The 24800-nt window shown below is 49.6% G+C and overlaps 1 protein-coding gene across 1 annotated transcript in view; it reads right to left on the bottom strand.

Moving 5' to 3' along the window:
- LOC117024825 (myosin-16) overlaps window positions 1-24468 on the bottom strand; it is a 57789-nt gene extending 33321 nt beyond the window's left edge. Inside the window, exons 1-19 of the mRNA XM_033110416.1 lie at window positions 24422-24468; window positions 21916-22188; window positions 19381-19524; window positions 16988-17144; window positions 16330-16357; window positions 15920-16016; window positions 15189-15281; window positions 14587-14650; window positions 14125-14223; window positions 12547-12650; window positions 11683-11821; window positions 11045-11313; window positions 9293-9463; window positions 7700-7882; window positions 5895-6021; window positions 5023-5081; window positions 4043-4130; window positions 3564-3681; window positions 2311-2431 (exon numbers count right to left, since the gene is read on the bottom strand). Of these exons, the coding sequence (XP_032966307.1) occupies window positions 2311-2431; window positions 3564-3681; window positions 4043-4130; window positions 5023-5081; window positions 5895-6021; window positions 7700-7882; window positions 9293-9463; window positions 11045-11313; window positions 11683-11821; window positions 12547-12650; window positions 14125-14223; window positions 14587-14650; window positions 15189-15281; window positions 15920-16016; window positions 16330-16357; window positions 16988-17144; window positions 19381-19524; window positions 21916-22125 (2271 nt within the window). The 5' untranslated portion in view covers window positions 22126-22188; window positions 24422-24468. The remainder of the gene's footprint in view (window positions 1-2310; window positions 2432-3563; window positions 3682-4042; window positions 4131-5022; window positions 5082-5894; window positions 6022-7699; window positions 7883-9292; window positions 9464-11044; window positions 11314-11682; window positions 11822-12546; window positions 12651-14124; window positions 14224-14586; window positions 14651-15188; window positions 15282-15919; window positions 16017-16329; window positions 16358-16987; window positions 17145-19380; window positions 19525-21915; window positions 22189-24421) is intronic.
- Window positions 24469-24800: the final 332 nt, after the last annotated feature.

Genomic DNA, 24800 nt, shown 5'->3' with positions numbered 1-24800 from the left:
TGTATAGTCAAGGCTGAGAACTTTGCTCTGTCTCCAGACATAGGAGTGCACTCCTACATAGGAGAGCAAGGATGTTCATAGTAGCATTGAAAGGATAATTGTGGTGTGGCTACTTGAGGCAGTATGACATGACAGTGACAATGAATAGATGTCATGTACCAACCAACAAGGATGAATCTTAGAAATACGATTAAGGGATAAAAGCATGTCACAGAACAGTATATCAAGTATGATACTTTCATGAAGCTCAAACTAGGCAAAACCTGGGGCCATATATGTATGTGATAAAACCATAAAAAGGCAAAGAGATGGGTAACATTCTGGACAAGGGTTGCCCCTGAAGGTGGGAAAGAAAGGAAAGACATGCAAAGGTTAAGTTCTTGGTTTTTAAGTGGGCTTATGGGTGGTAACTTTATTAGTGTGTTTCAAACTGTAACATCTTTTCATGGGCTTCTATTAGGACATGACTAAAACTCATAAGAGCCAGGAGTTGTGAACCTGGCGTCAGCCTGCCTTGAATTTCAATGTGACCTCGGTCAAGTCACTCTCCTCCTGTCCAGTGAGAGTGCAGGAGCCTGAGTCCTCCCAGATCCGAGAGTCTGGGCTCCTACACATGGGGGCAGGGAGCACAGCCCCCAACGAAATCCTTTACGTGGATGCTATGGATACTGACAGGAAAAGAATGGAAAAGAACACTCCCTCTCCTGGCTCCCCCCCTACAAACAAACAAACAAACAAACCAACCCAGGGAGCTAGCCATCATGGGGTAAAATATCTGATGCTTCAAAATAATTGGTGTTGAGATTTGGTCTTTGAGGGCCAGTGGAGGCAAGCACGTGGCTGGGTGGGGCGAGCCCCCATGAACCAACCCTGGGGATAAGGCCTTAGTTTACAGGCGGAATCACCCTGTTCTCTGGTCTGCCCCAGCCACCAGAGCCTGCCTGGTCCTCAGGGAGCAAAGCTACCCCCAGCAGCCCCGGGCCTTTCCCTGGACCCGAGGTGACCAATGAAGCCCTTGAATAATAGCAAGATGTCTGTTTGCCCAGGCGGTAGCAGTGTCTGACTGCGTCATGCTAGTGACAATAGCCCTGTTTTCCTGCCGAATGACCAGCGGTCATAGGGCCTGAGGCCTGCTCTGTCCCACCGAATTCTATGAAATTGGGTGTGTCGCCTCCACCCCTCCTCCCGGCTTCCTTAAGTTTCGTCTGTCAAAGGTAGGATGGGGGAAGGAGCTGGTCTCTGAGGTTCTCTCCAGCTCAAGTAGTCAATGATTCTGTGACAAAACCTGAAGTGTTCCTGTAAGGCAATTTAGCTACACCCAGCACATATTAACTGTGAAGGAGGCCAAAGCTACCAGTTCTGGCAGATTCTAGAGCCGTGTTATAATTCTGCTAATATCCACTGCTACAAAGCAAGCTCCAGGGAGTTAGGGACGCCTGTTCTGTTTATTGCAGTTACCCTAGAGCTGAGAACAATGCCTAGCACAGAAGAGGCATTCCATGAATATTGGTCAAGAGACCAGACTCCATGGATGTCCACGCATGCTGGAGCTTCCACCTGCATCAGGCCACATCAGGTCTGTGGAGAAGCTGCACCCGCCTGTGCTATCCATGAGACCTGGAGAGGCAAGTGACTTGCTTTGGGCTCTACAGAGGCAGGCTTTGAAGCTGACACTCCTGACTGCAAAGCCAGTGTGCCTCCCGTGTCACCGTGGCTGTCATGTTGGGCTGCAGTCTGGTTGGGTAGCTACAGATGGACACCTTGTGTTGTCAGCCAGGCTGCCCTTATAATCTGGACAGGACTCTATGGGGCCAGGAAGTGGGACAGAAAAAGGGCAGCCCAGACCCCATGGGTTAGGTGGCCACTCCATCTGAGTCAACCCTGACTTATGTGCCAGCTCAGGGCTGGGGCTGCCGGTGTCAGTGGGCTGGGATTGTGGTGCTTACCCTGAAAACCCTAACCACTCATGGACGGCCGAGCCCTGGTCAAATTCAGGACCTTGATTCTGATTGGCTCCTTTTATTCTTAGAAGCTGGGGTTCATACAACCCTAAGAAATATTCTACCATTTATTGAGTACCACTCTGAGCTGGATTCTCATGTACGTTACTGCTAATCACCCCCAAATCCCCTGAGACTGGCCTTATGAGCCCTGCTTTTTCAGAATAGGAAACTGAGGCTCTCGTTAGCTGAGGGGCTTGCCCAAGGTGGGCAACTGGCCAACGGCAGAGCTGGAATTCACACCCTGCAGCCCATCTTCTTAAGACAAGACTGAGAGGTATAGGGAGGGAGCCCAACTGGAAGACCCTACCTTGGTATGTCCGATTTTGTATTCATTTGCATCCAGGCCAATGGACCCAAGCAGCAGCTCTGAGGCCTTCTTGTTGTCTACGAACCCCTGAGGAATCACGTTGGGGTTCAGCACTTGGTACCTGTTGGGAGAGGGATGACAACAGTCATCATCATCCCCAAGCTGGCGGCATGGAAGCTCATCCACGCAGTTATCCCTTGACCTTTGACATGGCCCTCCAGTCAGGGAATAGACTTTTTTTACAGATACCACAGCAGGAAGAGGGCTGGGACTGACAGGAGACTTGGGGAGTGGACGTGGGTATGGATCCGGGGTTTAGGGGGCAGACGTTTCTGGAAATGAAGACACCAAAATCTTTCTTGAGTTTGATTCTCCTGATCTTTTCTGCCAGGCAGAGGAGAACCGCCTCTTTTCCTGACCTGTCAGCAGCCCCCTTTGTGATCTTGGACAAGTCCTTCCCCAATTAGGGACTTCAGATGGCTCGGACAAGATGACTTTAGGTGACTTTTCCTATTCCATCAATCTGTGGCTACATGGTCTAGCAAGGAGGGCGTGGGTAGAAGTAAACAAACCCCTGAGATGGGGACCTTCGTGTGGGTTCCTCCAGAAGCAAACCCTGAGACCAGAATTCAAGTGCGAGCAGTTTATTTGGGAGGTGGCAGAATTGGGAAGTGGGGCAGGAAGCCACTAAAAGGCATGTTATCAAGCCAGTTATCACAACAGGCAATGGGTTTTAGTCCTGAGAGGACTGCAGGGGTGTGCTGGAACCCGCTCCCACTGGCTCGCGAAAGGCAATTGTGTGCACCTCTTCCCAACTCCACCTTCAGTGATGCCACATTGGTGGCTTGAAATCAGCCATGGTGGGAGGATTTACACCGTGGAAATAGGAAGACACTACAAATCAGGGCTTCCTTTTTTTTTTAAAAGAAAACCAAACAACCTGGAGAACCCGTTGTTAAACATTTACCAGAACACTGCTATCTGAGAGGCAGTACAGGGCACACTTCAGAGTCAGCCCACCAGAAGGGTGAGGGAGCTGAAGTATTTATACGCCAACTGTCCTCAGTCATTGATTGAGGGCTGCTCCTGGGGACGCATTGATTTCTGATGCTTTGTAGCCTGCCAAATAACAAAGCAGGCTCCAGCAGCCATCATCACACCCATTGTGTCTGCTCCAATGGGACAATAGTTATCAGTAGTCAATCCCTGGAAACTCAGAACTTTATTTAAGGTATCAGGAAGACGTTACCCACCTCTGTTTGAACTCTGGGTATTGCAGCCTGTTTGGGAAGCCCTTCCTGCAAATACGGATACCTTCCAGGACTCCATTGCAAGCCAGCTGGTGCATGATCAGATGGGCATCCACCACACCTGCCAAGAGGGAGGGCGCAGGATGGGGAGTCACGCCCCTGTGGTGGGACACGCCACTCCCTGCCACTCAAGGGGGCTGAACTGCTCATCCACATCATCACTTCCAGTCTCCTCCTGTCACTGCCCAGGCGTCCCCGGTCTCCCACAACTCGGTCAAGACCCAAAGGCTGCCCTGAGTGTGACTTCTGGCTGTACAAAGCAACTAAAACACAAACTTTGGATGATCTATTGTTGTGGATTCCTTTATGTCCTGCTTTGCCCCAATCATCCCTTGTGATTGAAAGTGGACTTAATTTGGAGCAAACACCAGCTTCATAGATCCTGAGGACTTCCAGGAGGGAGACATGTCCCCATGATGTACCTGATTGCTTGAACTCATTGGGGACAATACAGCGGACAAAATGGGGGGCGGTGCTATGGAGGGTGGTCATCAGCTTGTTCAACTGCTCCTGGGGATGGAGGAAAAAGAAAAAGAAAGAATGAATAAAGCTCGGTGTTAGTATTGCAGGACATTCACACTCAGGAGAGCCATTTATTTAGAGTTTAATTAATTACATTTGAATTAAAATTCAGTTCTTCAGTCACACCAGCCACTTTTCAAGTACTTACTAGCCACATATGACTAGTGGCTGCCACATTGGAAGAAAGAGAATATTTTTGTCATTGTATAAAGTTCTGTTGGATAGCATTGCTTTTGGAGGTCCAGTGACTTGCCCAACGTGACGTGGCTTACAAGCAGCAGGACCCCCTTCTGATTCAGTGCTGGGTCATCGTAGAATCTTGGTACTAGAAGGAACCATAATGCCTGTGTGGACAAACCTCTGCCCGTTGATACCCTCTCTACTAGATGTCCCTCCTCCTCTGCTTGGATACCTCCAATGAGGTGACCCACGCTGCCTTAGGACAGCTGGATCCTTGGGAAGTATCAAAATTTTTCGTCATGCAACATTTCTCCGTTGGCTGTACTTCTGCACTTCAGAACATGTTTCCAGTAATGCCCAAACTTTGTGGACATTGTGACCAGCCCAGACCTGTCACCCAACTCTAGAGCACAAGATTGTAGGCACTGATATCTCCATTTGTCATGCTGGGCAAGTCCCATCACTCTCTGGGTTTTAGACAACACAATTGGACTGGATCATTGCTAAGGGTCTTTTCTTCCCTGTGGTCCTGTGGTTCTGCGACTCCTTCAGAAGGAAACAGACTCCTCAAATGAAAGAAGCAACCATAGGCATAGAAATGAAATCATCCCATCCTGGACTGTGAGGTGGCAGCTAGACCACCATACCACTGAAAGGGAAGGTTGGACGCAATGTGGCCTCTGGGGCAGCCTCTACTCACCCTGTAGAAGTTGGAGACCGTCATGAAGGAGGAGCCCCTCTTCTGCTTCTTGCTTCCAGCTGAGGGAGAAACAAGCATGTTTCACATCAGCACCAGCATGGGTGGCAGGCAGCCCCATCAAGTGCTCTGACTCAAGGATATGCATTCTCTGGTTTTAAAAAGGCTTTTGAGGGGGCTAGTTGAGGTGGGGCCCTCCCACCAGGAAAATGAGATCTACCAGGGAGTGGGTGAATGGACTGGCGGTGGCATAATTGCCAAAAGGAGTGCTGTGCTCCCTGAAGTGTGTATAGCCCTTTGACTCAGGGCTGGCACAAGGTGACAAACTGCTCCCATTGCCTGGGAAGGAGGAAGAGCCCTCAGACCATCTGGTGGAATTGCATGTCGGTGGTGAAAATGTCTCCGAGCCAAAAGAGATTCGCAGTTCTCGCTCGGCTGAATGGCAGCGCCATTGGGCAGCTCCTGCCTAGGGAGTTCCCCTATGGGCTATGACCTCGACTGGGTATGAGGTAGGGCTAGGCTTGGCATTGGCTTCGGACAGAGGAGAGCAGGGAGCAGAAAATAAGCACAGAGCTTTCGGGTGTCAACTTTTCCAAAGCAGTGTTTTTCCACCTAGAGGTGATAAGAGCCCAGTGATCAATTCAGTTGATGGAAGCTCGCAGGATATATCTATATCCCTCTATCACAATATGCTCCATGGCATACCTCAAACATGTCATGTCATGTCATGGCATTCGTTCATTCATTCATTCATTCATAATTCATTCATTCCTTCAACAAAAGTTGAATAAAAAAGCTTTGTTTCTTTCTTTCCATTTTGACCATTAAAGAGCATTAGCACAGGGAGAGTGGACACAACAAAGGGTCAGCCATACCTGGAGCCTCCTCTTCTTTGAAGAGAAGGGCGAGGATCGCCAGGGTAGATTTCTGGAACAAGCCCACCACTGTTTCATTCAGGGGGTCTTTGTTCTTCTCCAGCCAGCCTGTGATGTTGTAACCCACCTGGAGGGCGGCAAATGCCAGTGGTTATGTTTCAGGCCCAGCCTCCCTCTCTCAGGTACCACAGCTAGAACTTCTAACTACAGCTCTGCCTCCTCTTGGTTCCCAGGACCAATTTCCCATCTCCTAGTGCTTCCATTCTTGTACTGATGACGTGCATGGAGTCCTGGGACATCCCTGATCCTAGGGATTTCCCAGGTGGAGGCCCATCATCTGTTTTCTTGGGCATTTGCAGTTTTCCTGTCTAAGTTACCTTACCTCTGGGCTTTGCCCACAAACCAGGACTTCCCAGCTGCTCTGCCAGGCTGTGACCTTCTCTTACACGTCTTGCATTGCTGGCTACACTGAGCCTCCCTGACCCCTGGAGCTTCTTCTACTCAGGTGGGCTGATCTTCCAGGCTCAGCCTTTGCTGTCAGTGGCTGGCCTTGACCAGGGGACTCCTGAGCTATATGAGAACTCCCTACAAGGGCATCTAGTCTCTCCTTGCTAAGGAGCACACATCCCCTGGGGCATTGCCTGGTGGAAGGGGGTGTTCTATCCATTCAGAACTAGGGGCTTCATGCATTCAGGTAATGGGTAGAAGCTCCATGTACCCATGAATTTCTGTTTCTCACTGTGCCATGTGGACCCGCTGGAAAGGCAAAGAGCAAAGAGCCTTTCAGATCCTTCCATTGAGCACAGAGTGCCGAGGGAGCAGATGAGAAGCCCAAACCTTTGGGTTTTCCATCTCCTATATAGTACAGAGATGTCCGTCATCTCTGGGCCTTATTTTAGAGCCTTCTTGGAAGTGCATGGCTCCCATTTGACTTTGAATACTCTATTGCTGTAAATATGGAGCTCTTCTCATTTCAGTATGGGAGATGAGGTGGAGCACAGCAATTTGGCTCCAAGCCTGCTGTTTGTGCTAGATATCGGCACAATCCATTTTGCAAGTAATTGGCATTGTTCTGGTTGAAGAGACCATAATATCTTGGTCCTGAAACCCAGTCCAACAGCCACTTTCCTGACAGCTCTGTCCTAAGGCTGCTGTTTTCCTGCAATTAAACCCACGGAGGCTCAATAAACTCTAGTGGTAACAGGAATATTGACAGTTACAGCAATACTAACATCTCAAGGAAGCCAAACACATAAGCTTGCTGGGCAAATGTTGTCTCCCCTATCAATTATTCAAATAGAATCTGAGTCCTGGCTGCACTTAATTTCCCCCTTCCCCGAGGACTGAGCTTGTCATAAGTGAAAAAGCCACTGTAGACGTCACTTTGTTGGTTTTGGCAGCCATAAGCTGTCAGAGGGATGAGTTAATCACCTGGGGAATAATTAATGGGCTCATGAATTTTTTTTTTTTATTTTTTTTTTTTGCAAGTGTTGTCTTTTCTGACCAAGATTGAAGTTTAGCTGTCAAACTCAGGGCTGTAGACAATGGTGTGGCCCTAGCAGGTCTGAGGGTACAAATTGTTTGTCGCCCCCTAGCAGGCATCCTTGGATGGATTACTTTTGATTTCTCAGATGAAGAAGTGATGAGAAAGTATGAGCCAGAGTTCATTTCAATGAGCTGTTGAATCATGGCTGTACTAGTCGGAGGCAGGAAGCCTCAGAAACGGTGTAACAGGATGGGCCCATCACAGCAGGATGGAACAGCAGCCAGCAGGTGGCCACAGAGGGTGTCAAGGTGGTACTCACAGTGCCTGCATAGTGGATGAGCTCAAAGTGGGCCTCGGGCACCTTGCCCTTGCCTCCTCCCTTAGGTTTGAGGAAGTTGCTGGACTTGCCCAGGTGGTTGTCATACAGGGCTGCCTTGAATGTGGCATCGGTGGCCTTGGGGAAGACGCACTGTTCTTCCAAGATGGAGAAGATACCCATGGGCTATAAGAGAAGAAGAGCGGAGGGTGTTAAAGGAGGCCACAGGATGCCAAAGGGGACACCCTGGTATTGGCCTGGGGTTGGTGGGAGGGGTGCCCACACACCCATGTGACCGGCCAGGAAGCAGAACTCTGGGTATGGTGCCTGGCGCTCCATGGTCTGGTCTTTGAATGTCACGACCATTTAGACTTGAAAGAAGCTAGACTTCAGCAAGTCCAACAGAAGGGAAGACTGAAATCTGAAGAGGGCCGATAGCTCCCCATAGATTAATCCCACCCAAACAGTGGTACCAGCAGGCTTGGCCCTCAGAAAAATGGTGAAAACAATGACGCCTGACCTCTGCGTTTAATTCTCTTTCATCTGCTCCTCTTCCTCGGTGACATTCCTGGGTACCCAAGGGCCTCATGTTGTTCTAGGTCTATTCTCATACAAAAAAAGGGGAGCTAATATAATGCTGTTACTGACTTAATATTCCCCAACCCATGGAGGGTTTGGATTTTCAAAGAAAACTTTTGGAAGAGAGCCGTGCTTAATCTTAAAGCTCAAACATGAGGATGTTCCGGGCTGTGTGACAGCTGGACAGCGAGGTATTTGCAGGTGTCGTGGCATGGGCAGATCACGCATGCAGTCTGATTTTGGAGATTTGGGTTTCCTGGCAGGGTGAGGCTGGGCCCACATCGGAGATCCCTGGCTATCTGGATGATAAATTCTCTATGAGAGACCCAAGGATGAGCCTCAGAGACAACATATGTCCTTTTTTTTTATTTTTAAACTTTTTACTTGGATACAATTTCAGGCTTGCCAAAATAATGCAAAACGTTCCTGAGTACCCTTGATCTAACTTCTCCAAATGTTAATATAACCCTTCTACAACAATGAAATCCAGGCAATGAACATTGATATATTACTATGAACAGACTTTGTTCAAATTTGGTCATCTGTCCTGTTAATGTCCTCTTTCTATTCTTTTTCTGCATTTCATCGAACAATATCTATTCTTGAACTAAAACATCCCTATAGTATGATGATAGGGGAGACTATTAGTTGCCTGGCTTAGAGCCTGACTGTTACTCATAGGTTATGTGACCTTGAACAAGTGACTTCCCGTCTCTGTGCCTCAATGTTCCCATCTGTGGAATGGTTATAAGAAATTGCACCCGGCGTGTGGTAGCTTGTGATGATCCAGTGAGGTAAGGCATACAATGGCCCGACTAACCATGGTCACGGCCGTCAGTGTTGTAACCGTTTTGAAGAGAAGCTAGAGGCCTGGCCCATAAGGTCATCAGCAGTGTTGCTGACTGCCCTGAATCCAGGTGCCGCCTCCCTGCAGACCCCAGTGACATCCCCTCCTGAGGTGTGCCCTGGTCACAGCCCCCGTCTCTCTCCAAGACCCTCCTTTGAGAAGCAGGTTACCTTTTCCAGGAGGTCGATGCAGGCCTGCAGGTCAAGGCCGAAGTCTATGAAGACCCATTCGATGCCCTCCCTCTTGTACTCCTCCTGCTCCAGCACGAACATGTGGTGGTTAAAGAATTGCTGCAGCTTTTCGTTGGTGAAGTTGATGCACAGCTGCTCGAAGCTGTTGAACTGCAGTAGGAGGACAAACAGAGGGGTCTCAGCTCAAACACCAACAGTGCCTCGCCCAGGACCAAGCGATGAGCCATAAGCCGAGCTCAGATCTGCCCAGGGTCACCCGTGTCAGGCTCTGCCCCCGATGCCTTAGCTGCCCACCATGTCAGTGCCCCCATCAGCCCTGTGAGAAGCTGTTCTCCGTTACTCTCTCTGCAAAGACAGAGCAGCTTGAGCACGTGACCCTCACCACACAGCGCCGATGCTGTGTGTGGTTAATGGAAATGTTTGTGGAAAGAACCATTTTCTTTCGGGGATGGAAATTATTTGAGACGTTTTATGGATCTGACTCCTGTTTTGCCTTTGGACAGCTCTCTGTGTAGTTTTTCTCATCCTCATCTGTAGGATAAAGAGGTCTACAAGACACCCCTTTATTTAAGTCAGACATTACTTTTTCTGAATGAAACCCCATTCCGAAGCCTCATCTGAAAAATACGTTTAAGTAGAGGTGACATTGAAATTACAGAGCAACATTCATGGGACACATGCCTGCATCAGACTCTGGGCTAAGCTGCACCTGCTCAAAAACTTTACAAGGCAAGAATGGCTAGTGTTCCTCTTTACAGATGGGAAAACAGAGGTGCACACAGCTTGGAAATGGCCGTGCTGGGATTCGACCCCTGTTTGTCCATTGTACACACTCTGCTGTTGGCACAGAGTTTCTGTCCTTCCCTAGTCCCACCACAGCTGGCTATCAATGGCTGCCCAGGCTCCAGGGAGCACAGTTTGGAAACACTCTCCAAGGCTCCTTCCACCTATGAAATTAAGTGATTCTATTGTAGACAGCAGCCAAATTAGCCTTTTAGAGCCTGAAAGAAATTGGTCTAAGCTATTTAAAAGAAATCCATCTGTAGCTAGTAGACCATTAGAATAACAGGATAGCAGAGTTGAAATGGACCTTGGAGGTCATCCCCTTCAGCCTGCTCGTTTTGGAGTTGAGAAAACTGAGGCTCAGAGAGGGATAGCCACTTTCCAAAGGTCACACAACTGGTTGGTGGCCAACCTCAGCCCAGAACCAGTCTACTAACTCCTAATTATGCTTCTTCCAATTATAAAGGTAAAACCTTCCTGACCCAAAACATTAGTCTTGTGATGAAAACTGAGTCTCATTTGTGCGGGCAAGAGTGGGAAGCTGTTGAGCTGCTAAATCAACTCTCTCTCGCTAAGGAGAAGGAAAAGGAGAAGGAGAAGGAGAAGAAGAAGACTGATTTGTAGTATTGGCCAATTTCCATGATGTAAATATTCACACCATGACCATATATCAATATGATGTCAACTGGCTCACAAAATTCCAGAAAATGTAACAATCAGCTCTTATGAGCCAGTACAGGCTGGCTCCAGCACACCACTAATTCTATCCATCATCATTCTTTATGACTAGGAATTATACTAATGAAGATAGAACTTTCTGGAGTCAGAGACCCAGGAGCAAACTGAGGTTGGCCCGACCCAGGTCCAAGGTGAGAAACCAGAAAACCATGGTGGAAAGAGAGGAGGATGACCAGCCAGAGTAGAAACGGAAGGCCAGGCCAGGCTTACCTCAAAGATCTCGAAGCCCGCAATGTCCAGCACTCCGATGAAGAACTGCCTCTGCATCTTGGTGTCCAGCGTCTTGTTGATTCTGACCACCAGCCACTTGAACATCTTGTCGTAGACAGCCTTGCCCAGAGCCCCAATGGAGTTGTTGCACTGCTCCATGTTCTGGCCCTTTTGCACAAACTCATTGCCGACTTTGACCCGGGGCCTGGTGATGCCCTTCTGGAGTTCCCCGGAATTGAGACCCATGAGATGGGAGACTTTGTCAGCCACTGAGCAGGGACGGAAAAAGCAGGTGAGTGAAAGAAAGATGGCGCCCTGACCAGGGGAAACCTCGCACAGTCTATTGTCATGGGGAAGGGAGTGAGGGGAGAGAGGTGGAGACCCCAGGTCGCCAGTGAGAACACAGAGGTCTGAGGTGGTTTCCACCCTTGCTCAAGGTCAAGTGGCAAAGCAGAATATAGAAAACAAAATCATATCCCTGACTCTCGGTCGTGTCTGTCTGAGAAAATCGATCTTTGGACATGCAAGGAACATTCTTGGTTTATAACATGTCTCTGAAATGTGCATGAAGACTTGGAAAGCAGGGAAACCCTGCCACGGACTTCCTCCTCCCTGAACGGCCCTGGCCCAACACCCACCCTCAGTGGTGTCCACTTCAGCCTGCTCCTCTCTGGGCTTCTGCTTGAACTTCATGTTGCCAAAGTGCATGATGCCCCCAGTCAGCTTATAAACACCAATCTTCTCTTCGGCAGTGAAGCCCAGCACGTCAAAGGCAACCTGCAAGGTCGCAAGAAAGAGAAAGCTGAGAACCTCCTGGCTTCTCATTCCAGAGTGGAGGCCAGGGCACTGCCACTAGGGGGTGGCACCAGTGGGCCAAGGAGCCCAGACCACATGCTCTGCAATATAGTCGTTGCATTTGTTTAATCTCTCTGGCCCCTGTTTAGTCATCTGCAAAATGGGGATAGTAGGTGGTCATATGGATAAATCAGAATGATGTCTAAATGCTTGGCCCAGTACTTGACACATAATAATAAGTGGGAAATACTATTATTAGTACCATCATTATTATTGTTCGGGCTTCATGCTAGGTATTGGGAAGAGGAAGGCAAAGATGCATCAGGAATCACTTGTGCTGTCAAAGAGGAGAGATTACACAAATACTCCTAACAGAAGTCACAGGTGCTCCGTGCCGTAAGGGCAGGAGAAAGAGAGGGCGCAGTGGGAACGTCTAGCTGGATTGGAGAAGGAAACAAATGTGTGCAGTACACAACTCCCTTAAGTCCCTTTGGAGTCCCTTAGCTCTGCAAAGACAAAATCAACTTGGTACGACAGGCTGGGGAGAAATGCCAACTGCAGCCCCAGAAATCTCAGGGAAGAATTTGGGTTCTTGCCTGACAGCTTTGGTGGGACCCCCATCCCAATTCTAATGGCAGTGCATGCAGGGCTCCAAAGTTTCTGTCTTGGCTCTCCCTGTGGTTCACCAGCCACACCCACCCACTTACGTCTGTGATCTGCAGCTCCTCCCCGTCGTCCATGTTATCCACCATCGTGACGCCCTGGCTCACCCAATAGTACTCCTTGGGGTTGGGGACGAGCAGCAAACTCTCTGCCGAGAGCAGGAAAGTGGATTAACAGCTGGGTGACACATGTCTTTCTTCTTTCATTTTAAACCAGTATCTCTAAATGCCTCTCACGTGCCAGCCATGATGGTGGGCATCGTGGGGGTTCCAGACTGAATAAGACATGGTCCCTTTCCTCTAGGATCACCCAAAGTCATGCAAGGACTTGCACAGGGTCACACAAGGAGCCTTAGAGTGGCAAGAGTGTCTCAGGGGCTTGGTTGTGTCCTCTGTCACTTGGCTCAGTACCTGGCACCTAGCAGGCACTCAATAGATATTTTTGGAATAAATAAATTCATATCTTTCTCCTTCCTCCCTCCTATAAAGAGCAGGTCAGACTCTAAGGAAGAAGGTAACACATGATTGCAGTGAGCAATAACAATCACTTGCATATAATACACATGGGATGTTGTTGCTTTCACAAAGAAATATGCTCACATTTTTTTTTCCTTCAAATGTGTGTCACTCTTGGTCTGTCTTTGTTTTTTCACTTTTGGAAGAGACATGGGTGCAAGAAATAATTTCATTTCCTTTCGTCTCTATTATCGAGAAAGACTACACTCAAGAAGGAAGGTAAATGGAAGCTGCCATTCTGCTACAGAGATGCAATAGGGCTTGTTGGGGTGTGTGGCAAACAGGAGAGCCTGACATTCATCCAAAGGGGCCACTACCATTCAGCTGCCCTGATTTGTGCTATATGGGAGAGCAGGCCCATAGCTACTAGGTCTTCTGCTACTCCAGAGAAACTAGGAAATTGGGTTTTTATATGAAGTCTCTTCATTTCAAAATGGCATTCATTAATTAAAAGCACACTGTGTCAAACACAAATAAAGCCCTCCTGTAAGTGGGGGTGGTGTCCAATGCCCTAGTCTCTGGCTGGGTCAAGGTGTGCATATGGACGATTGAGTCTCCATCCCTTCCCCTCATCTTACATCCTGAGCAGAGTCTTCCACGGACAGTTGAACATGTTGGTGCTTGCACAAGGGCATCCAGCTGAGTGGATGAGTGCACTCTGCTCACCGAGCTGTACACTCAGTGTGAGCTGTGTCCCTCCAGAGGGACACAGAGGCCCCTCCAGAGCTGTTATTTCACATGCAAGCACTGGCAGGGCCAACTGTGGTCCTGGGCTGACCTCTCTCCTGCTCTCTGAACATCAGGCCCAGAGGCGGCAGGACCAAGACACGGTGGGGGAAGGGAGCTAAAGCCCCATATCCCAGGTCAATGTCTCAGCCATCCCAGAGCCCCATCTGTGAAATGGGCCAACAGTGTGTTAAGCCTCATAAGGCTGTTGTGAAGATGAGATGCAAGTAGAACTTTGAGAAAGGTCCCTGTAACCTACTCACATAACTCTAAAGGGATTCATGCAGAACCACAGATCTTCTGCATACGTGAATTTTTTTGTTATTGAAAAAAGAGGAAAAGCAAGTTAAGGGGCAGGCAGACAGACATAAAGATCTTTACCAACAAGCTCAGGCTTCTTGTTAGAGAGAATCTGGTAGAAAATGTGGTAGCCCCTCTCAGCTGCTTGCTGTGAGATGACACGAGATTTCTCTAAGAGATCTGGAAAAGAATGAGCAAAACTGCCCGTAAGTTCAGTGCGTTCTGCCTACAGTGCAAGGTTCCATGGAAAGCAGGGCTCCTCTCTCCATAAAACCCAGTGCCATAACTGGTCATGGATTCATTCTTCCCTCCCCCCAGATACACAGCTCGAGGGGGCCTGACTGCTGATGGAGGGGGACAAGTTGGGTGTGAGACAGGGCTGTGTTCAGAAGGGCCCCACATGTGGTTTAATGTCCCTCTGTTGCTGTTTTGAAACTCTTAATATTTTTTGAACCAGGGACCCCTAATTTTCATTTTCCACTGGGCCCACACACTGTGGGGCTGGTCCTGCCAGGAAGAACACTTTGCAAGGGCCTGACTCACAGCTCTCGATGTCAGCTCCAGCCAGTTTGCCTGTCGTTCCGAAGTGGATCCGGATAAACTTGCCCTGAGCAGGGAGGAGAGGGCAGGGTGGTGAGGAAGGACATATGTAATTCTGGAGCAGCACTTGGCCCCAGTTTGGCGGAGGTCACTCATTGACGGCCCCCTGAATTTGGAGGGCTCTTCGGGGAGTGTAATGGGGTCAGACGTGGCTGTGTGCGGAGTCGTGGATGTCCTGTGCAGATGGGCAGAGGAGGTGGATGGATCTTGGAACCCAATCTAGGGTCTGTGGCATAGCCTGTAGGATTGGGGAGGGCACCCACAGCTCCCAACCATTGCAACTCTCTGGCTCCCCTGTCTGATTTCTCAGCCTCTCCATCACTGCGTTCCTAAGTTCCTGTGTTCAAACTCCTTGATTTAAATACTGATGTGGGCTCTGTTTGATATAGACCCTGACTGAAATAAATCTCTGGGAAGGAGACGCCATCACTTGCCTAATCCCATGGGCATGTTTAAACCAGCCCCAGCTACCTTACCTGGGTAGGGGTGAGGATAGTTGTCCCCACCCACCCCCAGGGCCCACCATTGCTGCGGCTCATACTTACGAAGCGAGAGGAGTTGTTGTTCCTGGTGGTCTTGGCATTCCCAAAAGCCTCCAGCACAGGGTTCGCCTGGATGATTTGATCCTCCAGGGACCCCTGCCCCAGAAAGAAACACAAGGTGAGGTAGCCTGTTGCTTACTGCCTGGGGACCCAGGGGTTTCCAATGACAGTGGCTTATGTGCCAGGAACGAGGAAGGGAACAGCCTGGGGGAGGCTAGGAAATCGGGGCTGGAGGGGACCTGGAAGGAGGGTCACTGTCTGAGGAGTGTCTGCCTACAGCCCCTGACATTGGAGAGGCACTTGGCAGGTGATAGGCCTTGATTCTTAGCTGTTCTTTCCTCCCTTCATCTTCATGGAGAGACCCCTGAGCGAGCCAAACACACTTCCCTGGGCATCCCTGATCTCTCTTCCAACCCTCCATTTCTTTGTGGGCTTTTCACTGAGGCCAATAGCCCAGCTAATGCTACTTGTGCCCCAGAGCCACCAGGGCCTGCGTGTAAGATGCAGTCTGAGGCCGCAGAGTCCATCCGGTGGGAGGAGATGCAGGTTTGCAGCCACCTTCTCCCTGTGTGACCTCATCCAAATTGCTTCTCTCTAAGCCTCAGTCTTCTTATCTAGAAAATGTCCCTAACCCACAGAGCAGCTGTGGGTCACACGGTCGCTGCTGGGTGAGCCCGAAGACAGGGCAGGCTGGGGATGGATGGCAGACCCTGAGCCTGCCCAGTCGGCCTTACTTTTCCATCCGTGGACTGTTTGCCAGTTCCTCCAATATTGGCAAAGTACTGGATGACCTTCTTTGTGTTCTCAGTCTTGCCAGCACCAGATTCTCCACTGTGGGTGGAAAACGGGAGCAGACAAGTGAAACAGGAACTGTGGAGCAGCCGCAGAGAAGTCAAGGAATAAAAAGTTCAGGCTGAGCATGGTCACATTTCCCCCTTCAATGGGGACAGACAGTTTGGGGGGGTTGGGACACAGAGGCTCCCCTTGGTTTAGCAGGTGCAGACTTACTCGTCCTGCTAAGCCCTGTTGCTGCCTGCAGATTTCCATATAAAGACCCACCAATTAATTTAAGGAGGCTTCTGTACATGTGTAAGATACAGACCTAATTATATGTATATAGACCGAGGGACAAAGGGACACTTACGTGATTAGCATAGACTGATTTTCACGGTCTGCAGGGAAGAAAACAGCAACCGGAAGGTGTAATTAGGAAACACTTAGAAACTAGACATTTCACATCACCCTCACCAGATAGTCTGCTTCTCCCTGCATCCCACCCAACTTGGAGAGTGGCCAGCGCATCCAGGGTTGTCCAAACACTCAGGATCCTGAGGCATCCCTGGTGGTATGCCTGGCTCTGCAGCGCACATCCTTGAGGAAGCGCCGAGAATTGACCAGCCACCTGGTGCCTAACGGCCCCATCCCATAAAGCTGCCCAGTCATCAGCGAAATAAAGAGAAATGGTAATAAAAGTCACTTCATGGGGCCTCTACTGTATAGCAGAGATCACACAGGGAATGATCTGAGTTCTGGGCAAGCTACTTAGCATCCTGCTTTGTGTGACGCTTAAATGAGATAGGCCGTGAGGCGGGGCTGGTACTTAGCAAGTGCCTGGTACACTAATGTGTATTAATATCACGTCAGTGTGTATGAATATCAACATTTAGCAAAGAACTTCCACAGGTGGTGTGGGATCAGGGTTGGGATTGGGTAGCGTGCAGTTCTAATGCATTTGGAACTACAGTGGCAAAGGAATGTCTGTCACCCTCCACGAGAGCCCCCGCAGGCCCCACCCCACGCACCCATCAGCATGTCGTGGTAGGCATTGTCTGAGATGGAGAAGAGGTGGGGCGGCATCTCTGTGCGCTTCTTGCCTTTGTACATATTGGCCACTCGGGCCCCGTAAATGGGCAGCCACCTATAGGGGTTGACGGTCACACAGAACAACCCCGAGTAGGTCTGGTGAGAGAGAAGGAAGATGGTTAGTTGGCCCTTTCTCCTGCTGCCCCCTTCCTTCCGGGCCCCAGCCTGTGACAGAGCAGCCTGGCTGTAGGTCACTGCCAGCTGGAGAGATGCGGTGGTGTGCTCTCTGGGGGCAAAAATCTATGTCTGAGTCTTTATTCAGTAGCAAAACATGTCTTCCCTTTTATATATATTGGTTTCATTTTCTGTTTGACATGGTCACTGTATGGACAACTATGCAGCAAGAAGTCCCCCCACCTGCTCGTGCCCACCCCCTCTTCCCACAGGTAAGTAATGTGTTACTTTCTAACACCCACTTGCACAGCTTTTGATGCACACACAAACAAATCCAGAGGCACATTCTTATGTCCCACCTTGTTTTTACAACTGCAGATAGTATTTTATAATACTGTTTTATGTCTGGGTTTTCCCTCTTAATGTATCTGGGAGATTTTCCATGAGAGTTCATGGCGAGATTTCTGGGGCTGTTTTTACAGCTGCGGAGCCCTCACTGTGGGGATGCAAGCTCCTACTTCTTGGGCAGCTGGGTTGGATTTACTCTTAAGAAGAGACACCAGCTTCTCTTTTCATCCCAAATCAATTTTGTAAGGAAATTGACCCACTAAAAAAACACACACCAGAATAACCAACAAGGTAGTAAAAGAAATTATCTGAGGGGAGAATAAGGGAGGGCAGGAGCCAAATCCATGGGTCCCCATCCACGGGTCCCAAACTTTCCCTTCTCCTTGGTGGATGCTCACTTTGACCTGTCACTCCCACTCTGCGCCTTTTTTCAATTCCACTATAAAACCTTCCACCTTGGACCACGTGGGAATGCGCCCCCCCCACCCCCCGCTTCTCCTTAGCATGGCTGCGATATGCTGAGTTTTTAAAGGGCTCTTATATAAAGGGCTGATAGCATGAGGCACAGTCCCTCATCCTGGGACTCCAGCCATTGAATCACTCCTCCCCTCTAGTGAGGGTGAGGGCCGGGGCAGACAGCAGCCTGGAAGCCAGTTATGTCCCTGTTTGGGTCAGAATGAAAAGGCGAGGCACTCCACTCCCCCAACCCTTGCAGGAGAGACATGAGAGAGAAACAGGTGGGGCTGTGGAGCAGCCCCTGCCTGTCAGTCATTCAACCAGCAATCAAAGTGCTGTAAGAGGAGACTCCATGCCTTGGGCCCTGCAGTCCCTTAGCCCAAAGACAGGGTGTGGCCACTCATGGGGAGCAAGGGCTTGGCTTCAGAGTGGCCCCGAGTAAGCCCCAGTCCTGAGCTTGGCCCTCGAACCCACACAGATGTTCTTAGTCCAAGCTCCAGGCTCAGCCAGGGGCGAATGTGGATCTTCCCAGACCTGAGGTCCAGTGATGTCCCCACTAGCCTCTAGGCCCAGCAAGTATCCTTAAGATGTTCCAGCCCAGCAAATATCCCCAAGTTCTTCCAGCACCACCTGGGGCTGTGGTATTGCTGGGGGCCTGAACCTGCATCTAAAGTAGTGCTGACCTAGGTTGAGGGGAGTAAGCAGGCAGCAGCCCTCTTGGCTGTCAGAAGAATCTCCAGCCACCCCTGACCTTGAAGTCAGGCCCTACCTCACCTATTCCTGCCAGATAAGCATCTTTCTGTTATAGTTAAGACATCTAGAGAGGCAAACACCCAAAGTTCCTTACATCCCATGTTGAGTGTAGCCATGAGCACCTTCAGGAAATTATACTTCTGTCTTAGGATTTCCAAGACAGTCAAGGGACTGATGGCAACCCCTTTTGCTCATCCTTGAATACTGCTCAATGTCTGTTGAATGAATGGTTGGATGGATGGATACAAGGAAGGAATAAAGAAAAAAAGAGGAAGGAAAGAAGGAAGGAAAGAAGGAAGGAAGAAAAGGTCAATGAATGGATGGATAGATGGATGGATGGACAGGGAGGGACTTCTAGTCAAGCCATATGAAATCACTAGGAGGAAAATGATGTTTCGATTGCAGAGTTTGCAGGGCAGGTTGGGGAGGAAGACTTCTGGGTGACAGCTTCAGCAAATGTACTTCAGCTGCCTGTGGAAATGGTGCATCCCTGAGATGTTGAAGCTTGGAGTGGGAGTTCTAACATGTCAAAAACATGATTCCTGTGCCCTTCTTTGTCATAACGTGCACTGGTTGCTGGGGAAGGGAGAGTAGCTGCCCCCTCCCGTCAGGAGGAGGGCAGAATATCTGCAGCGCCCCGTGCCCCAGCCCCGGCACTCACATAGATCCTCATGTTGGTGTAGCGCTGGCGCAGATTGTCCAGGACACTGGCCTCATTCAAGAAGGTCATGTCCGCCATGTCGCTGGCCTGGTAGAATTTGGGTGGGTTCATCTGCTGGATATCATCCCTCTTCATGGTGAGAGTCTGGGTAGAGATGTCAAGACACAGTAGCACATGAGTTAGGAAACAGTGCCGTGGCAGCCACAGCAGCATCTGGCACAGGTGGCCACACACAATCTGGTGTCCTGGAAGGAGCTGGAATCAGGTATCCAGTGGGCCCACCTCCTGGTCCAGCATGTCCCATTGTGAGACTTGGGATGCAGAAGGACTTCCGAGGCATGTGAACCCTAATCGCCTCCCCTCTGAAGTAGGGGTGACAATAGCACCCGTGGCTGGTTTCGGGGAGAATAATATGAACTTAAGTGGAGCCATGGAAAAATTCCTTGTGATCTATGAAGCTCCCTCCCTACATTCAGAGCACTTCTGGCCCATGCTTATCTTCCCAAAAAGTCTGTGCTGGTCGCTGATCAGAGCTTTCTCACTGATCCCAGGGACACTGTACAGAGACGTGACTCTTGGTTCTCTGCCTTGGGAATTAGTGGTGGTTTCTAAATAGCACTGAATGTTTTCACTAAAAAAATAAAAAATAAAATAAAATTCCTCTGCTCCCACCAAACCACCTTGAAGGATAAAATTGAAAGCAAGCAAACAAACAAGACAAAGAAAAAGACAATAATGTGTATTAGGCAGAAGATGTATCAGGGTGAAAATAGTACAGTATTAAGAGTCCAGAGCTCCTGTGTACAGCAGGCAAGTCCTGTCCTCCCTTTGTACTCCAATTTTTCATCTGTAAATGTAAATTAGCACCAACTCATCATCTGGGACCAAAGCTCAAGATGTGTGATCCAGAAAACAAATATCTCTGAGCTGCCTGCAGCCTGAGATGGGAGGCTTGAACACATACTGGGATTTCTGGGACTTTCAGTAATTTATGAGTCCAATAGGCAGATAATTTGAAGCCTTCACAGTTCTGGAAAATCCACCCAGTAATGGTCACCACACTCCTAGTAAATGAAGCTGGGTTTTATTCAGAGTCCATTTCTCTGGGCTTCGCCCATAAGCCAGCACTTGTCTCTCAGCTCCAGTAGAGGAATGGAGGCCTTTGCCCTTATCTGAGGAGCCAGGTGAGTCAGGCTTCTCTGTCCCCAACCTGGCTGGATGGTGTGTCTGTTGAGGACGTTCATGGTAGTTCATTTTGTCCTTAAATTGCATCCAAATGGGGCCTCTAGGGCTCCACCCCCGCCCATGATTCCTTGCAACACTGTAATGCTCCACCCTTCTGAAAAGTATGCTTCCCCTGAGAATTCAGCTTGACTTTTGTGTTCAAACTCACCTTAAACCAACTACGGCCTCATCTCTCTCCCGCCAGTTCCCTAGCAGTGTGCGGGGTTATGCAAAGTAAAGCTCAGCGGTTGCCAGTCCTGATCATGGAAGGTCTCTGAGTTCTCTTATTCATGAAATTAACCAGGATTGACCTCACACTCCTCCTTTGCAGCCCGACAGAAGGCATGGTGACGTAGAGGGGGCATGCGTGTTTGAGCCAGACACAGCCAGGTTCAAATCCAAGTTCATCATTGTGACTATGGGCAAGGTACCTAAATCTCCTGATCCTACTGCAAAACAGGGTCAGTAAGTCCTACTCCTATGACATGAGATTATTGAAAGGATTGAATAAAATGTCCATCCAGTGCCTCACCAGGAGTCTGTCACAGGATAGGGGTTTAAGAAACCAAAATTTCTACCCACTGTCTCAAGTCATCCCTCACAGTCAGACAGTGTGGACTAGCAGAGAGAGTGGTGTGCTGGTAAACCATCTGTATGGAGTAGAAAAAATCCCTGATTTGTGCCATTTGTCAATTCCCGTGGTGTAAATACTTCCACCATGGCTGACATCAAGCTGCCAGGGGATTAACAACTGGCTACAAAGCTCCTGAGGGTTTAATGTGTGTCCTCACAAGCCAGGACAAGCCAGCCCAGCACACCACTGCCATGCAGCAAGGGGCTCCGGACCCACCATCGGTTCCTTATGCAGCTGAAGAGCTCACCCAGATTTGCCAGGGTACTCCAGGCCTGGTCTCATTCCTCGTGCCATCATGGGCACCTAGTGCAACTGCTGACGGGTGGGATTCTCAGTCTCATTCTTAGAAAATAGATTCCACATGAGAGCTGCTTGGGACTTTAAAGATGAGTAACTCTCACGGTAATCTTTTACATACATGTACTATTTGAGAGCACGCAAACTACTTTCATATGTCTTACGACGTTGGAATCTGTATTGTGAGAAACCCAAAGCTTGGAGAGGGGAAGTGTCTTTCTCAGGGACACACAGCTTGACTGTCATTGAACTTGAACCCAGCACACAGGACTCAGAGGCACCTGCTCTTTCGGCCGCTTGAGCAGAAGCATGGACAGCAGAGCCTGGGTATCGGCTACTCCCAAAGCTCAGTTTCATCCTGGAGATTATTCCCCACTTACCTGGTTGGTGACTGTCTTCACGGTGACTTGGTCTCCCTGTTCAGATTGGATCTCCCCAGCGACAAAGCCCTCCTTCTCGTCTTTGACCCAGCAAGACCTCTTGATGTCATAAGGCTTGTTCATGGCTTCGATCCTCTCCTTTTCGGGAGGTGCCAGGAAGGGCATGGGGTCCACATCATCCCCACATTCACCTTTATACCCACCGGGCATTGTGGCTGGGCTGAGGGAGGCACAGGAAGGAGCACGAGGCGGGAACCAGAACTTCCCTGGGTGCTGTAGGGGAAAGCAAGAACAGTTTGCCAGGACTGATGCGTGGGCTGGGGCAAATGTCCCTGGACAGGCAGGGGGTTGCTTCTCCCACGTCACTTTGGATGCCATTAGGCCCCAATAACCTAGAATAAGACAAGGCCAGCCTGGGGTCAAGCCTGAGCCTCTTGGTTTCCAAACCCAGACAATTTCACCAAACCACCAGGAAGGAAGAGAACTGGGGACTCATGAGAGCAAAGAAAGAAGTCAGGGGCATCCCTGTTTGTTTTGGGAGTGGGAGTGAAGATCTTCTTGAAGGTTTGGGAGGGTGTTATTCTGAGTCCCTTTCCCAGCAGTGCTGTTCTTGAGGCCAAGAGTCCAGCCTTCACCTTTAAATAAGCCAGCTGGAGATGCAGGGTCTCCATACCGTGCTCCTAGGCCCCCGCTGTATGAGCTGTCCTCTGGAGAGCTCCAGCTTTTCCTGAGAGGGGCCCTGGTGTTTCCAAAAGAGGCCGAGCCAGGACAGACATGCCGTCGGAGGCAAGGCCCGACACTTTCTTCTCGTCTCATCACCTTGTGGTGTCCGGCTTAGAGAGTTCTGGCTGGACCCAACACCAGAGCTGGTCCATTTCGTAGAAATTACAAACTGGAGGAAGATAGTGGGGGTCCTGTGCCATCTGGTGGTATCTGGAGTCCCATTGGACAAAATGTTTTAACTTCAGGTAATAAAGTACATGGAGTCACCAAGAAAACAAATGACATTAAAATATAATTAACAAAATATTAAGCACGTATGACATGGTAATACATGTGCTTCTTTATGAACACATCAAATAACACAGCCTAACTGCGGGATTAATATCCACTGTTTTGAAGCAACAGTGAGAATTAAGAATCTTTGAGCTCTCTGCCATGATTGTAATATGATACAAAAATATCGGTGACTGCCGTTGCTGACCAAGTCACAGTTACTGCAAATACGACTGTGATTTGTTGCCTATGTTAAAAAGAGGAGGAATGGTACATTTCAGTGAAAGGCAGTAAAAATCACGATGGGATTGTTCTCCCACTAAAGATCCTGGAGTCCAGGGCAGGGACCTTGCCTACTCCCTCCTGAGTCCTGTCACTGAGGAGCACTAGACTGGGAGTCCCTGGTTTCTGCCCATAGCTTGGAGCAGCCTTCATTCAGCATCCAGGAGACTTGAGTCTCACTCAGCTCTGCCGCAAGTCACCTTGGCAGCTCAGTGGCCTCGTTGGGCCTCCCCCATGCCCTTTATGGAAGAGAGGTTTGCTCCACATAAACTTCCTGTTGTTACTGCCGGGTCAGTTGCATTGTCTTTTTGCTGTCTCATTTCCCTGGTTCTGTTGAACATAGATGGAAGTCACCAGAGAAATGAGACCAAAACCTTCACAAGAAGAAAGTGCAAGTATCGGCTAGGTCAGATTAAAATGCGTTAGACTTGTCATTAAAACAAAACAACTGCTTGGGAGGGCTGGGTTCCTTTTTAATTGTTCTAACGGGGGAGGAAGAGCCAGCAATTCTTCTTTGTTTATTCCACTCAGGCTGCTTGTATTTTTTTAATGGTGGTTTTGCTGTGAACCACAAGCTGAGGTGTCATTGCTATTGTCCTGGCCTGGTGGCCTGGGGACACAGCTCCCTGGGACCAGGCACTGCCCCAAGTGCTGTACCGGCCTCTGACACCAGCTCCCACCCCTCTCAGTGGCTACCAGCCTCCTTCTCAGTTATGAACCCGACGCAAAGGTCTGCTGCATCCAAATCACTCCTGTACCCTCAGAAAACAGCTCTTTCCAGGCATCTTTGATAACCAAGACCCATTTAAAAACAATCACGAACCAGAAAACACATGAAAAGTTCAGCTCCTGAAATGCAGAAGCTAACAGAGCCCTCAGGTGGAAGAGATGCATTACAAAGTACAGGAAATGCAGGGTGGCATGGAAGCCAGCAGGAATCCAGCACCCCCTCCATCCCCTGGTGGAAGGTGGGGGGGCAGAGAAGCAGGGCTGATCTGGGTTTGACTCCCAGCTGCTCCTGTCTCACTGAGGAATGGAGTCCTGCAGGTTGAGGTCCCTTGGAACATTGAATGAGATGCCCGCTCTGCAGCCCCTGGGTGTTCAAGAAGTGCTCCCCGCCTGCTCCCCCTTGCCCACCTCTCATCATTGCATCTACTTTCCTCAGGTGGCTCCTCCACAAACCCCCTCCCCAGTTCCCATCATGCCCAGCATCCCCTATGGTACCCACCTGAGACCACACTGGGAGACACTGGGTGCGCAGCAGAGCTGGCCATTCCCTTTTATACCTGCCCAACAGGTCTGAGCCAGCAAAACCTTAAAAAAGAAAACAGCCCCTCAGGGCTCCCGTGGCTCAGCTGGCCTTGCTATCCTGGGCCTGACTGGATGCTCCTGGGTCCCATAGGGGGGATCAGTGAATGCTCTAATTCTAGGACATTTGCCTTCCTCCCATGGCCCTTGGGGGAAACTGATGACCTCAGCCCAGGGGTGCAGGTTATGGGCAGAAATAGAACAGCTGGCTAATGAGTTTTCCTCTTAAACTTGTCAACTGCACTCACGGAGAGGCTGACTCTCAAGGAGCAAGATCGGGGTTGACTCATCCAAAACAA

This window comes from Rhinolophus ferrumequinum, chromosome 7, assembly GCF_004115265.2.
Source record: "Rhinolophus ferrumequinum isolate MPI-CBG mRhiFer1 chromosome 7, mRhiFer1_v1.p, whole genome shotgun sequence".
In the NCBI taxonomy this organism is placed as follows: Eukaryota; Metazoa; Chordata; class Mammalia; order Chiroptera; family Rhinolophidae; genus Rhinolophus; species Rhinolophus ferrumequinum.
Note: the sequence above shows the minus strand (reverse complement) of the source record. Positions and strands in the feature narration are given on the sequence as shown.